Source organism: Glycine max, chromosome 20 (assembly GCF_000004515.6).
Source record: "Glycine max cultivar Williams 82 chromosome 20, Glycine_max_v4.0, whole genome shotgun sequence".
In the NCBI taxonomy this organism is placed as follows: Eukaryota; Viridiplantae; Streptophyta; class Magnoliopsida; order Fabales; family Fabaceae; genus Glycine; species Glycine max.
In genome coordinates, this window is record NC_038256.2 from 41,655,113 (window position 1) to 41,670,614 (window position 15,502).

General features: G+C 31.2%; 1 protein-coding gene across 4 annotated transcripts; it reads left to right on the plus strand.

Annotated features, from left to right (window-relative positions):
• The first annotated feature begins 4,328 nt into the window (after positions 1-4,328).
• On the plus strand, positions 4,329-14,370 carry LOC100814518 (chorismate synthase, chloroplastic). Of its 4 annotated transcripts, XM_003556182.5 has the most exons (13): positions 4,329-4,662; positions 5,409-5,559; positions 5,787-5,863; positions 5,949-6,007; positions 6,103-6,186; positions 6,283-6,375; positions 7,580-7,660; positions 8,818-8,949; positions 10,311-10,413; positions 10,555-10,649; positions 10,753-10,818; positions 13,500-13,584; positions 13,866-14,370. In XM_003556182.5, the coding sequence occupies exons 1-13, from the start codon at positions 4,527-4,529 to the stop codon at positions 14,009-14,011; spliced, it is 1,308 nt and encodes a 435-aa protein (XP_003556230.1). In that variant the 5' UTR covers positions 4,329-4,526; the 3' UTR covers positions 14,012-14,370. The 4 variants fall into 4 exon arrangements, with proteins under 4 accessions (XP_003556230.1, XP_040869306.1, XP_040869308.1 ...); XM_041013372.1 differs by having other exon boundaries at positions 6,103-6,375; XM_041013374.1 differs by lacking the exons at positions 13,500-13,584; positions 13,866-14,370 and adding an exon at positions 11,076-12,340.
• Positions 14,371-15,502: the final 1,132 nt, after the last annotated feature.

The following is a 15,502-nucleotide window of genomic DNA, read 5'->3' on the forward strand; positions in this document are numbered from 1 at the left end:
GAATTAAAAGAGTTTATGAACAACTTTGTATTATGAGTTTTTTAGTAGATTATACAGTGGGCTAACACTATATATGGTCCACCAGTGGATCACCAAAATTTATAAGATGTTATAAAAGAAAATATATTTGCTGGCTAAAAAGGAAGAAAAAGAGGACACAATCGGTTCAGTGCAGTGTTCAAGAGAAATTTTTAAAATTGTAAAATAGTTTCCAAAGCTCAATCATCCAAGTCTATGCATTTTCCTCCTTTCTCCTACTTTCTGAATTCATATAAAAGAAATCTTTCTTTTGCTTTTCTTTGATTATTACATTTTGAGATGTAAGGGGAGGAGGAGTTGGTCTTTGTCTTCTACCTTGGGTCGCATCTCTCTACCAGGGCATATATATATATATATATATATGGATTAAAGATAGAATACTTACTAATATTTTGGTTAGGAATTAGCAATTCAGTCCTTTATAAAACTTTTTTTTTCTGAATATTCCTTTATAAAACTAACACAAAAAAAAGTTTTATAAGAGACTGAATTACAAATTCCTAACCAAAATATTATGAAGTTTCCTATCTTTAATCTTATTTTTTATACTTTTTATTAATATATCTAATGATTAAGAACGATGGCCTACACATGGACCATTCAAATGAATTCCTTATACTTAATTTTATCATAGATGTTTATGACAGTGTTTGTGGGAACTTAAGAAATATCTTATAGTAATTTATAAGATGTTTTGAGCTTGTTTTCATAAGTTGTCCAATATAATTTATTGGCAAAAATATATATTTTTCTTTTAAAATAACACACCTGTCACACGAAGCATATTGTTAATAGCCAAAAGAACTAAATAAGAGAGTGAGGAATACACCTCCAACCTTTAGCCTTTGTACAAACTATCTTTTATTCACTTTTTGTCTCGTTTATTAATGATGTTGCAGTGAGCTTAAAGAAATTAATCGAGGGCAACATTCATGATGATCAAGGCGATAATAACAATAAGGGTGATGATAATGAAGATAATAATGAATTTTGTAATGCGGAAAAAAAAAATCCTCATTTTTATCTATCTTTCTCATTCTTACTACTATATTTTTTTTTTTTAAAATAAAGAAAAAAGATTTAAAAGTTAAAAAAAAAGTGAGGAGAAAAATTAACAAACTAAAAGTAGTAGGACAGTTGTTAAAAATAAATTGATAGAAAATAAAACTATCTAAAAAAAAATGTGTACATCAAATAGAATAATTTTTATTATTAATAGTTATAGATAAAGTTCTTCTCCTCCCGTAGCGGCTCATTCATCTCTATTCTTATTATTTTTCTCTTGTACAATTGGTACCAATCTTCCATGACAACGATTCTTATGAATGAAATTAAAAAATGTTTGATTTGAATTTCTAAATTTTCCTCTCACTTACACTTTGTACACTCTTATGTTAAGGTTGTGATCTCATCCATGTCCACCCATTCTTTTACCTTCTCCACATTTCATTTAGATTATTTTTTGTAAAAGAATTGTGTTTTATTCAGTGTGATGAATTTCTATTTTTAGATTTAATTTTTGTACAATAAAATTCTTTGTACAATTTAGCATGTTTGCTCCATTACTGTTGGACATCTCATCACTAATTATTCAGGCCATCTTCAATGGGAGTTTCTTCCCAAGTGTTTAACTCTAAGAAATCGTTTCTTACAAGAAACCCCCATTGAAGAGTATCTATGAGGCAAACTTGTTCTTTCACTGTAAATTCCAATTTCTTATATAAGAAACTGTATCTCCAAATTAAAAAATATATATATATATATATATCTATATATATATATATATATATATATATATATATATATATATATATATATATATATATATATATATATATATATATATATATATATATATATATATATATATATATATATATATATATATATATATATATATATATATATATCCGTGATGACCGCCATGATGGAGACGTATGATCGATCTGAGTAGAAGAAAAGCAGAGCGAAAGGGGTTCACTATATATATATAGAGAGAGATTGAAAAAAAATTGTATTTTAATTTTATAAAAATTTTCATTCAATTTTAATGACATAAATTTTTTGTTACCGTTGCCGATCAAATGACTAAATTTACTGTTTGCAATAAAAAAACAAAAGTAAATTTTTCATCAATTGTCAAATCTAAATGTCTTTGGAGAACTACTTCAAAAATTTACCGTCTCTTGAGAATTTTTATAAATATGGGTTCAATTTTAGCACTTCCTATAATTATATATTAATATTATTATGTATTTTGATTTTTTTTAAATTAAATTATTATAAAAAAAATTAATAGAATAAATTTTCATCAATTTTAAATATTTAGCATTATTAAATGTAATAATTCAAAATTTGAATTATTAATTTTATTTGAACCGTGATTAAGTGAAAATAAAAAAAATGAAAGTGTGAATTTTTTACCATTTGAGTAAAATTGAGTGTGGATTTTTTAAGAATGACATTACACTTGGAGGATCACCAAAAATAGTAGAAATCATAAAATATAACTTAAAAAAAACTAGTATTGGAGATGCCCTCAATGTGCACAATGGATATTATTCTAATGAATGCATAGTACAAAGTAGAATAACTTAGAGTGAAATTGAGAGAAAATAATTAGGGAGGAGAGGAAAAGGAAGGGTGGAAATAAAAGAAAAGTGGGATGAAAAATAGGTATTGTTTGGATTAATAGAAATAAAAACGAAAGAAGTGGAGAAGAGAGCGGAAAGAAATAAATCTATTAAATAAAAAATATTTTTTTATTTCATTATTTTGTTCTTAACATAATTTTTTTATATTTGAAAAATTATTAAATTTTTACCATCTTATCTGTCATTTTTTTAACATGTTACTTTTTCAAGTATAAAATAATATTTATTTTTTTATGTTACAAAAAATGTATTCAATTTTAAAAAGTGTAATTAATAGATACTTTAACACATACACTATTTGTTTACCATGGACAAGCAAATTCCATTCCGTTTCATGAATATTAGGGGGAAAACATTTTCTTCTGGGTCCAACATAATTTGTTTCATCTGGTCTCTGTTTCCACTCCAATCAAACCAAAATAAAATAAAAAAATCTTATTTCTTACTTATGAGAGATAGTCTTATGCAAAAAGTATAGCCAAAAGGAATTATACCAACAAGGTAAGGAGTCAATGAGAATGGAAAGTTGAAAATTGATTTTTTTTATAAATATTATTATAGTAAAAAAAAAGGATAAAGAAAATAGTTTTCTTACATTTGAAAGTCAGTAATTTGCAGTATGCATTTAGCAAAATGAGTTACATTAAAAATGATAGGAAATTAAGGAAAACAAAAAATGTATAAAAAAGATAGATTAAACACCAAAATATGAGGAGAGTTGACAAAAAATATAAAGAAAAAAAACGGAGTAGACAAATATGAGAAAATAAGTTGAATGTTAAGAAGTATAATAAACCAAAATTAAACTAGAAAAATGACGGAGAATTAAGAGGAAGAAAAAATGGAAAGAAAATGAAATGGAAAAACAAAACAAGGAGAACAATAAAATATCGCTCACTAATTCAATCATAAAATATACTAGACCAAGATGAATTAATCAATTACATGACTAATTTAATGAGTAACATGATTGGATCAAACATTGGATTTAGGGTCGGATTGGTCAAGTGGATTTGGGTTTCAAAATTATGCTTATCCATTAGAGAGAAGTCAAATAAAAAGCATTAGAATTAAAAAGAAAATTGACAATTACCTAAAAAAATAAAGAGAAATAAGAAATTTGCATGACAATTGAAAGGAAAGAAAATAGAAGAGATAGATACAATGAATTTACCGACATTTTATCATAATTGCATTTTAGTAATAAAATAACTACAGTAAATTTAGTACGTTTAAACAAAACATAAAATTATTTTTTGATGTTTATATATAATTTTTTTTAATATGGAGGTTATTTTGAAACTCACAGAATATTAATTTCACATCCACTTTTTTCTTATCATGTTTATTTATTTTAACTTTTTTAAACCAAACTATTTTATAAAAATATTAAGCAATAATCAAACATATCTCTTAAATGTATTATTAAAAGTATCAACCCGAGATTTTAAAAAACTAATCATTTATATTCTGTTTTTAATGTTTTAAATATTAGTTGTTTTACTGAAAAAATTCTTTATCAAACATGAACTAGTTTTTTACATTATAGTAACCAGAATAAGCAATAAATTAATAGTTAGAAATGGTGAAGTAAGTAGAAATATACCATATGTACCGCTGAAGGTCACTTGATAATATCTTTGATTATATGGAAGACTAGAGAGAATGGTGGTAGGTGGTAGGTGGTAGCCAAATTGTACATAATTTACACTCATTGCCACCAACCAACCTTTTTCCTTTTTCTCTCTCAAGTCTCAACTCAACAACCGAACTTGATAGATACTGTGAGTGTTTTTGTTCCTCAATCAATCTAATTCTCCCATTTCTCTTCCAATGGCGTCTTCTCTTTCCACCAAACCATTCTCAGCCGACGCTCTCTCCGCCTTCGCTTCTCTCAATTCCGATCTCGGATCCCTCTCCCCCGCCTACCTCCGACTCTCACTCCGTCCTCGTCTTCCCAAGAGACTTCGTTAGTCCTCTCCCTCTCTCTGTTACTTCTTTCATTTTCAATCAATCCTTATTTTTATCTGTTTCTTCTTCATCGCATATGTGTGAATTATTGTTTGTTTTTATGCTATTACTTGTAATTAATTTGAGAAATATCAGCTACTAGAATCTGCTCCTTGTTGTCTTTCCATGCTTATCTCATCTATTTATTTCTTTGCTTCGCTGAATCGAATTTGTCCCCTAAATATCTCAAATCGTTCGCTGAATTTGCTGTTCTTCTTAGTTCTGGTACATCTAGGTTTTCTCTATCGATTGTTACTTGTTGTAAATGAATGCATTGTATTGTTATTATGTAATTCGTGTAAGAATTTCTGAGAAAAACTTCGTATATCATATTAAGTGGAAATTGGATTTCACGTTCCCTACATCACCGTCGTTTGCATTGCATTCCTTTAGGCACGGACTCACGGCTGCTATTGCTAATATTCCTGAAACCACCTCACTGGTTGATGTAGGCTTAATCTGAAAAACATGTTTGCCGCATCTTCTTTTGAAAATTTTCAGAAACCACGGTTAATAGCTTTTTTTCGACTTTCTATATAACTTCAAATTCAATAAGTAGGATTGGAGTCTATGATGAACACAATGTCGGTGAATTAAAGGAAATACTTGGTTCTTGTGCCAGTTACATTACATGTCAAGAATTCTAAATTAATGGAATTGAGATAGCTCGGTTTTTAACTTAATGACACTGTTGACATATTACAGACATACAGGCGGCTGGGAGTACCTATGGAAATCACTTTCGTGTTACAACATATGGGGAATCACATGGAGGAGGTGTTGGTTGTGTTATTGATGGATGTCCTCCTCGCCTTCCTCTCTCTGAAGCTGATATGCAAGTGGATCTTGACAGAAGGTGTTTGCCTCTGAAATCATCTCTTTATCTTCATTGAACTACTTGTATTGTGGGAGAAAAACACTTTGGACGTTGAAGAGAAATACTTTATAGGATAGTTTTGATTGAATTATTGAAATGTGTGCTAAACTGCCAGTAAGGGAATATGACATTTATGAATGATCGGTAATGTTTGCTTCTGATGCAACTTGTCTTCAAAGATTAACTGCATAAGTTCTTATGTATAGGAGGCCAGGTCAGAGCCGAATTACAACTCCTAGAAAGGAGACTGATACATGTAAAATATTTTCAGGAGTTTCCGAAGGTCAATATTTCTTCCGACTATTATTAGCTGTTAAATTATATCTTTCTTGAGAAAAAAGGTTTGAAGTATAATCTGTTAATTGCAGGAATCACTACTGGAACTCCAATTCATGTATCTGTACCCAATACTGATCAAAGAGGACATGTGAGTATCTGATACTAGAGCTTGTTTATGACAAGCAACCATTATCTTAATTTAGGGATGCTGATAAAATATTGTACTCTGGGAAACTTTTTCAGGACTATAGCGAGATGGCAGTAGCTTATAGGCCCTCCCATGCAGATGCTACCTATGACATGAAGTATGGTGTCAGATCAGTTCAGGTACTAAGTTTTTTTAGTGTAATGAGTCTAACATTTTTATTCAATGTGATATGTATATGTATTATGCTCATACATCTTCATTTTCTTATGTTTAAGGGTGGTGGTAGATCTTCTGCAAGAGAAACAATTGGAAGGGTTGCTTCTGGTGCTGTTGCTAAGAAAATCCTTAAAGAATTTTCTGGAACTGAGGTGGGTTACTTGTCTCATGAGTTTAGGTTATTATTCTTTTTTGTAGTAGTTTCTTTGTGTTTTTTTGTTGTTGTTATAACTGGCCAAGAATGATTTATTATTTTGGGAATGTGTTAGCTTTTCTAAATCCACATATATACTGTAATTGTTTACATATTCATATTTTTGCTTCTTGGTTTTTGGTTCATTTGTTTGCTTTTAGAAAAAAATGTATTAAACTAATGATACAAAAAGACAAAAAATTCCTAAAGTCCCATTCTGCCCTCCTTTTTCTTTTTCTTTTATGCTACATGTTTGCCCCTCTTCTATTGTTCTTTTATTAATTCTCACCTTTTGAAAATATATGTAAAGGGTGCATATTTTCTTGTTCTTGATATAAAGAGAAATTTTATGAAAGAGAAAAGAGGAAAAGTACAACCAGGGTGAGGATAAGGAATCCTCCTAAACAGAATAGACAAGCAGCAAGGACCTTTAAAAAGGAAAACATGATCAAACCTATCCATTATCTCTGTATATCCAAATTGGCGAGCTCCTTGAAATAGCCTAAAGCAGAGCACCAAAGAGATGTGACCTTTCTTCCTTAACTAAATACATTGTTCTATTGGAAACCTGCATAAAGTATAAACCACAGATTGCTACAAGTTTTAGCCTTTAATATCTATCATGATATAATTGCTCCAAAGTTAGAGGATGCACCCAATGATCAGCAAGAACCTTTCATATGAATTTCCGCGTCCAATTCAAAAATAAACAGCATTCTATTTATAAATTAGATTGCACATAACATGTCTTTGTGAGGCCTATTAGCTGCATATGCCATGTGTGCTGATCCTATTTAATACTGCTGTTGAAGTGAAAGACTTGACTTTAAAGGGACATCTTGTCATGCAAATGAATTTGTCAAGAAGGAAACTTTCATGATTTTGAGCTAGAAACTAAAAAGATTTAAAATAACACTAGAAGAACCCGAAGTCCCTATCCCTTCCATCTGGATTATTAGAGAGATGAGTAGATTCAGGTAAAAGTTTAAGGGATTTGATTTCACGAGTTAAATTATCACTGAAGTTTCTGCTAAAATGAAAGTTCCAAGTAAATTTGGACCCTGAATAAAATAAAAGTTCTTAATGGTTGATTTATGTATGGAATACAGATGATAAAGGTGTCCAAAGCCTCTAAGAAAGAAACATTCCCTCTTATTTTTCAGATTCTGGCCTATGTCTCTCAAGTTCATAAGATTGTTCTTCCAGAGGACCTTATTGATCATGACACTCTGACTCTTGATCAGGTATTAAAGTTAATATTCATATTTATGTATGTACAGGCAGCACAGGGGTTCCTTTGTAAAGCTGTTTGAAGTGAATTTCATGTATTCTAAACATGGAGATGACTATCTGTTTTATTTTTTTAATATTTCCTTTAATGGATTTTGGATATCACTAACTAACAAATTTTTTGATCTAGCCCATTTATTGACAATGGAATGCATTTTGCAAATTACGCTTGCAACTTTCTTCTTGTTAGAAAAAGAGATTGGCATTCCTAAATAATAATATGACTAAATTACATTTGTTCTTGACTTCTTGTTTGATTTAAACCAGACGCATAATTTCTCTCCCTCCACCACCAGTAAGTTTTACTGAATTGAGAAAAAAAAGTTTTAGTTCACATACCTTTAACCCTCATTTCTAAAACTAAAACTGATTTCTCCAAATACATTTGTCTAAATGCTACTCTCACCCTTGTGATTTTTGCCAAAGAAATCTCATAGCAATCCATAATTGAAACTTCAACATTACCAATGAATATTACTAAAAAAATGACTTTTACCATTACTAAGGAAATGAGTAATGAATACTTTTATCATCCCATGCCCAACGTTCTCCCCTGGGCATTCAGGCACAAAGCTGAATTTCAGGCCAATGTGCATATGCATCTTTATTGTTCTCTTAAATTTGATCTTACAATTTGTACAGATTACAGAATACATGAGTGCATGAATAAACATGCCAAAATCTATTTATTTTTAACTGATGATGAGTTATTGATAGTAAAGGGGTGCAACATTCATATAAAATGGACAAATGTTCATTGTCATGAAACATGGCTAATGCATTTAACTAAAATATTTAATGAATTTAATCTGCACTAGACTTTTGTATATTTACCACATAATTGTCTATTTGCTGCTAACTTTGCCTGGAATTCATTCAGTGCCATATCCAATTTGTTTCATGCTTGAAAGGAAACTAAGTAAATTAATGTTGATTTAAATTATTAATAATGTGTGAATACCCTATTATTTCTTTTATTGAACCGGTGTCATCATGCTGTTCTGTTCAGACATTTACAATGCAATGTTTCAAATTGACTAATTATTGTTATAACTTATATTGATAATACTTTCTATTGATGTTCTTACCATTTTTTTTGGAATTTATCCAGATTGAGAGTAACATTGTTCGATGTCCAGACCCGGAGTATGCAGAGAAGATGATATCTGCAATTGATGCTGTGCGAGTGAGAGGTGATTCTGTTGGTGGTGTTGTGACATGCATTGTGAGGAACTGTCCACGAGTAAGTCTTTCCATATGCCTCTATTAAGCACAAATAATTGGGCAAGATAGCAAGTAGAGTTTAGGTTTCAAATTAAATTATAAAAGTGATAACAACTGCAAGGGCTTTTATTAGGAAACTCAACTATCACATGGCTTTAAATAGAAATACAACTATAGTGGAAACAGTTCAAAAACCAAAATTTTAAAAAATAAATTAAATCTCCTGTAATCAGGGGAAAGGTAAGTGTATCCCCTCTCCAATTTCCAAAAACTATACTTTTTACATGTATTTTAATGTATTGGTTTGGTCCCCCTAAACATTATTGTTTATTTTTTTTTTGGCTTAATATGTTTTTTGTCCCTAAAAAAATTAGTCAATTTGGATTTTGTTCCTTTTTTTCTCCCTATTTGATACTTAATTTTATTAAAATACATGTTTTTAATTTTAGTCCATGTCATTAAATTTGCTTTTTTAAGTGACGATGGGACATAATCAGGTTGTGCCACATGTCAATGATCTGTTTGTCATATCATCATCAGTAAATGGAGTAAATCTAATCATAGAGATTAAAAACACATATTTAAACAAATCGGGGGATCAAGTGGGAAAAAAATAATTTTGGGGCCAAAAACAAAATTAGTTAATTTTCAGGCAAGAAAAACATATTTGAGCCTCATTTTTTTTCTCTTCTAACAATAACTTTTAGCTATGCCCGTACCTGTAATAGCGCGTAATGATACTCAAATTAATATAATAAATACACATGACATTAAATTTTGTTGAAACTCTAGAAAGCTGTGGAAATTTGGCCATTACTAGACTTGGACAAGCTGTACTCTTTAGTCATTTGAGTTTTATAGCTTCCCTTCCATGTATAGCATATATTTACTTTTAGAACAATTAAGTTATGGCTCTGCCAATTAATGGGCCAGTTGGTTTAAACTTAAAAAAGTGATTTAAAAATAAAAATAAAAATTGTGCTTCTTAAAAAAAGCAGAAAACTGTTTTTTCTTAGAAAAACAATTGAGACAAATACATCAAAAAAGCAAAAAACTGTTTATTTTATTTAAAAAAGCATTTTTTTTTAAACTTAAACAAGCGGGTCCAATATTAGATTGCTCTTTGAGGTCTTTTAACCATGTTATTTGATATTTAAATAATTAACATGAGAAAGAAAAAGGGAAGAAAAGAACACTCTGCTTTGAAACCATGCTTGTTGTTCTGCAATTTTGAATCTCCATTAATATATCTACTTGCATTTCTGATATCTTGTAAGGCACTTCTCAGTTCTTATTCTAACACCATATAATTTTTATTTGTATTATTCAGATTTTTCATGTACTTTTCCACATAGAAAAGTTGACATTGTTATTTCTCAGGGTCTCGGTTCACCAGTATTTGACAAACTTGAAGCTGAGCTGGCTAAAGCTGCAATGTCATTGCCTGCAACCAAGGGCTTTCAGTTTGGTAGTGGGTTTGCAGGTACTAAAACTTGCTTATTTATACATCTGAGTGCCTTTGTCTATGATTTTGACTGACTAAACAGGGATCAATTGAACAATGTTATTTTCTTGATCACTTATATCTGAGGTGTGTTCTGATGGCTTAGTGAAATCATTATAGGCACCTTTTTGACTGGGAGTGAACACAATGATGAGTTCTATATAGATGAACATGGAAACACAAGAACAAGAACAAATCGCTCTGGTGGGATACAGGTATTTGTGCTGTTCTATAATTACTAATTAGTTTTTTCTAGATATGCACTGACAGTCACATTTCTATATTTGTTTTACTTATATTATCTGTATTGACAATCAGGGTGGAATTTCCAATGGGGAAATCATTAATATGAGAATAGCTTTCAAGCCAACATCAACAATTGGAGTAAGTCTTAATCTCTTCTCTTTCTGTCTTCATCACTATCTCATTCACTCAGCACACACAGATACTAGCCACTCAGATATGTCAAGAGGGGTTTTTGTATTTCATTATCTTATATTTCATTACTTCTGCTGAAATTTTAGGATTTAGGTAGACGAATGGGAAGAGATTGTGAATAATAACATATTACATCACATCTATATACATAAGAGTGTTATCTGATCTCTTCTATCCCTCTTTTCCTCCTCTATCTAAACCAGGCAGTTACTCCAGTTGTTTCCCATGCTGCCTAGTGTACACCTTCCAAATGGGTGCCTTGGCTAGTTTTTGGGCCAATGGATCTGCCTTGGACCCTTTCCCCTGACGTTTCCCACCACTGGAGCTGCAACATTGTCACATGCCGAATGTTCATCTACTGAGCTGCACGTTTTGTCATTCTTTTCCTACTTTTCTACCTCAACCCTACTCCCTTAATTTCAACAGTTTTATTACTCAATGATAACGAAACAGCAAAATGGAGACGCGAAATCAATCCTACTTTAACCCTACTTTTCACTATTTCGAAACAGCAAAATCAATCTATTCAGTATATGGGTACTTTATCAAATGTAGGTTGGGAGTGGGATCTCAAATGGAGACGCGAACTTTTTGACAGTGAGCTGGATATGGCGGTGAGGTTTCTGGAAGATTTACAAGGTACCAGCATTCATCCGGAAAGACAAGATAAGTGGATTTGGAAAGAGGACGTCTCGGGCATGTACACGGCTAGGAACGGGTACAGGTTGCTCATGGCAGATCAAATTAATGAAAATCAGGATGGCGCTTTCACGGAGCTGTGGAAGGTCAAGGTCCCTAGTAAAGCTGCCTTCTTTGTGTGGAGACTTATCAGGGACAGATTACCCACTAAAACCAATTTGCACAGGAGGCATGTGGAAATTCATGATCTTACATGCCCATTTTGCAAAAATAAGGAAGAGGATGCAGCACACCTCTTTTTTACTTGCAGCAAGATCATGCCACTTTGGTGGGCATCATTATCGTGGACAAATACCACAGCCCCATTTCCAGAGAACCCCCATATGCACTTCCTCCAGCAAGTGCTTCGAAATGGAAAAGACACTAGCTATCAAAAATGGCAATGCTGGTGGACTTCCTTGACATGGAGTATCTGGCAGCATAGGAATAAGATTGTTTTTGAAGAAGAAAGGTTTAATGCTAGTAAGATCTTGAAGGATGCCATATTCCCCTGCTGGACCTGGTTTAAAAATCTGGTTAAAGGTTTTGACATGCCTTTTAATCACTGGTCCAGCAACATGAAGGAGGCTTTTACAGGATGAGGGGGGGATAATAATTATAGTGGGGGTAATGGTGACACTAGCAGAAGGCTGATACTATGGTTTCTTAATTCATGTTGTAAACTATGTATTAGGTCACCATAGTCTTACCTAAATTGGTCTCTCTGTAATCATCCAGTACAACTTGTACTGTTACATATATAATACTATTATACTTTTGCTGATTAAAATAAAAAATTACTCAATGATAACACCATATAATTTGACTAGCTTTGGGGAATTGCAACATCAAATGTGATCTTGATTCTTTATCTACTTATTTACGATATGACTTTTTATGTTCATGCCAGAACCGATAATGTTGCCAATATATGTTGATTTACTCATGCATATACATTCATGCAGTGTTGTTTTTCTTCATTCTTTTCTGTTTGTTTTCTTTATATGTTAAAAAGGATCCCTCCTAACTATTTGTAATCATCTTCTATCTATCTTAAAATCTTCTTACACACACTCACATCTTTTCTCCTTTAAGTGTAATGTGTTTGAACTTTGAAGTATTGTATTAACATTTTTCCCTGTATGGGAGAAACATTATTTATGCTATGAAAAATATTTATACCTAAGGAGTTAAACATAAAAAAATCCCCCAAAAAATAAAAATAAAAAATCAACCATAACTTCCTCAATTTTAAGGTTATAAAAAATGAAAGAATGAAACTACCAGTGTAACAATGATTACATATTTCCATGTATGTAAATTGACCCGTATGGAATGATATATCTCCTTATTTCCCTGTGTAATTTTTCATTTGGTAGACTGAGTATAAAACTTTGCAAACCTCACAAGTGGGAGACCTTGAGAACAGAATATGCCTGTTTTCAGTAGGAAATGCTTATAATGCATTATTTGGTTCATTTTGTTGACCTTTCTTCCTAATTCACCCCTATCCATAAAAAGATAGCGGTTGCTCACCATATTTTTGAAGCGGATGATGGTTAGACTTATACTTATGCTTTAATCTTTAACTCTATACATAGAATACGGTAAATAAATGTCCTATGCATTTATCAAACCTTAGTATGACTCTTTAGGAAATAGTATTACTGCTACCATGCTGAAGCTGCTTCTTTGATTTCCTTTTTCCCTATTTGAGAGGTATATATGAGGATATATGGTTATTCATTATTTTTCAAAAAACAAAGGATTTTTGGTTTGGGGTGGCAATTGAGGGAACCTTGGGTGTTTGTCCTCCACCCATTCTTAGGCATGTATATGTTCATCCATTTTTAGCTGATCAGGTGGTTTATGGCATATTTAATTACACATTACGATTACTTTGCACTACCATATGTATTTGATATGAAGATGGTATTACACTTGTGCAGAAGAAGCAAAAGACTGTGACTCGAGATAAAAAAGAAACAGAGTTTATAGCCCGTGGTCGCCATGATCCTTGTGTTGTCCCAAGAGGTTAATAACCCTGCCTTGTTTTAGAGTGCTGTTTGAATTATCCCTCAGTTCAATTTTTTTTTTCAAAATTGTTTGATCTAATAATTCATCTAAGTTTCTCAGAAGACAAGCCTTTAGAACTGTTAAGTGTTAACAATGACTTGAATGGCAAGATGATTTGTTACATGAGTAACACAACTTTTTCTTGAGGACATCTAAAACTAATGTCAGAAACAAAGGAGAATTTGTTTATTATGTGTCTATGCAGGGTTTTCTATCATGACAAAATTTGATGTTTGCAGCTGTACCTATGGTAGAAGCAATGGTAGCTTTGGTTCTTGTGGACCAATTGATGGCACAATATGCGCAGTGTAATCTTTTTCCCGTAAACTCAGATTTGCAAGAACCCTTGGTGCCCATACTACGGCCAGAAGAAGCGCTCCTCTGAAGAGGAAGGGGGTCCATAAATCAGTAATTGGCCTTTGATAAAATCTTCCTTATGGCTAGTGTTTAATTGACACGGTTAATTCACTTTGATGACAAGTCCAAGTGAACATTGTGGCAGATATTTTTGCGGGTGCAATCTATCGTTTTGTATTAATGTAAGTTAAACTATGTTTTCTTTTCCTCTCTTCTTCTATTTTCATTCTGAGGGTGAACATTGTTTCTAGTAAACCTTGTTGCAAAAGCAGAGATAGATGTATTCTTAAAGTGAACTGATATTAAAAATTGTAAGAAACGTATCAGTTTTTGGTCTTAATAAGTGTTGCTCTGCTTTGCAATAAATGAAAGCTTTGGCAACTTTAACTGGCTGTTCACATTATGCATTATGCCTTTCTTGTTTGTATGTGCATAAATCAACATAAATTTCTAGCGAAGTTAGTAGCGGTGACAGGTTCTTCAAATTGTTAAATACACTTCGGATACAATATTTAGACTTATTTAGCATGTAACAAAAAGAAATCCACTGTAACTGCGCACCACACAACACAATATTTTACAAAATCGTACTCTTTCACGTTGTCTGAAATGTGGACATGAATAGTGGTAATTGGTAACTAACGGAAGTGGGTTTTAAAATATATAACATTGTATCGACTAAGTCAAGAGTTGGAGATAAGCGAACAAGCCAAACTTGAACCGCTGATATCTTTTGACACCTAGAAATCACTAAAATGAATTTTCTCTTCAATGAAGTTTTTTTTTATATGTACAACTAAAGAATCAAATTTCTGTCAATATATTTAAGAAAGTCACTTATTTATCAATTGTTTTGTATGTTATATGAGAAAGTTTATTCATGATTCTATTTAACATTTTGTAATTTATCAATTAAAAAAATAAATTGTACAAATTTTTGTCATTTATTTTTAAATTAGTATATCAGCATATCTATTGTGATACTTTTTAATTTTATATAATTAAAATTTATAATAAATAAATGTCTTTGAATGTATAAGTTATATTTTGAATTCATAATAAAAATAAATTGAGAGAAAATTATTTTTAATTATTGACGTTTTTTTAAAAAAATTATTAGAATTCAATTTAGAGACAAAGATAAAAGTAGATTGAAAGAGATGGACGATTAAGAAATGATTTCTTTTATCAAATATAAAGATAAAGATAAAAGGAGTAATTTGAAAAGATTGTGAGAATTCTTTTGGATTGTTGCGGGAGTAGTATGCGATTTAGCATGTCTTCTATTCACTTTTTAGCCCTTTGGGAAAGAGTTCCTAGCCTCATTTTGTAGTATATTGTCTTTTTTTTTTTTTCTCTATAGGTAATTTGTAATCTAGTATCTAGTATATTATAAATTGGGATATACAACTTGAAGAATAAAACTCTTAAGTCTCTTATTCTCATCACTTTCTCTATTAAACATTCTTAATATTTTCTCTCTCTTTTATTTAGATGTGCACTTCTAACACTAATACTG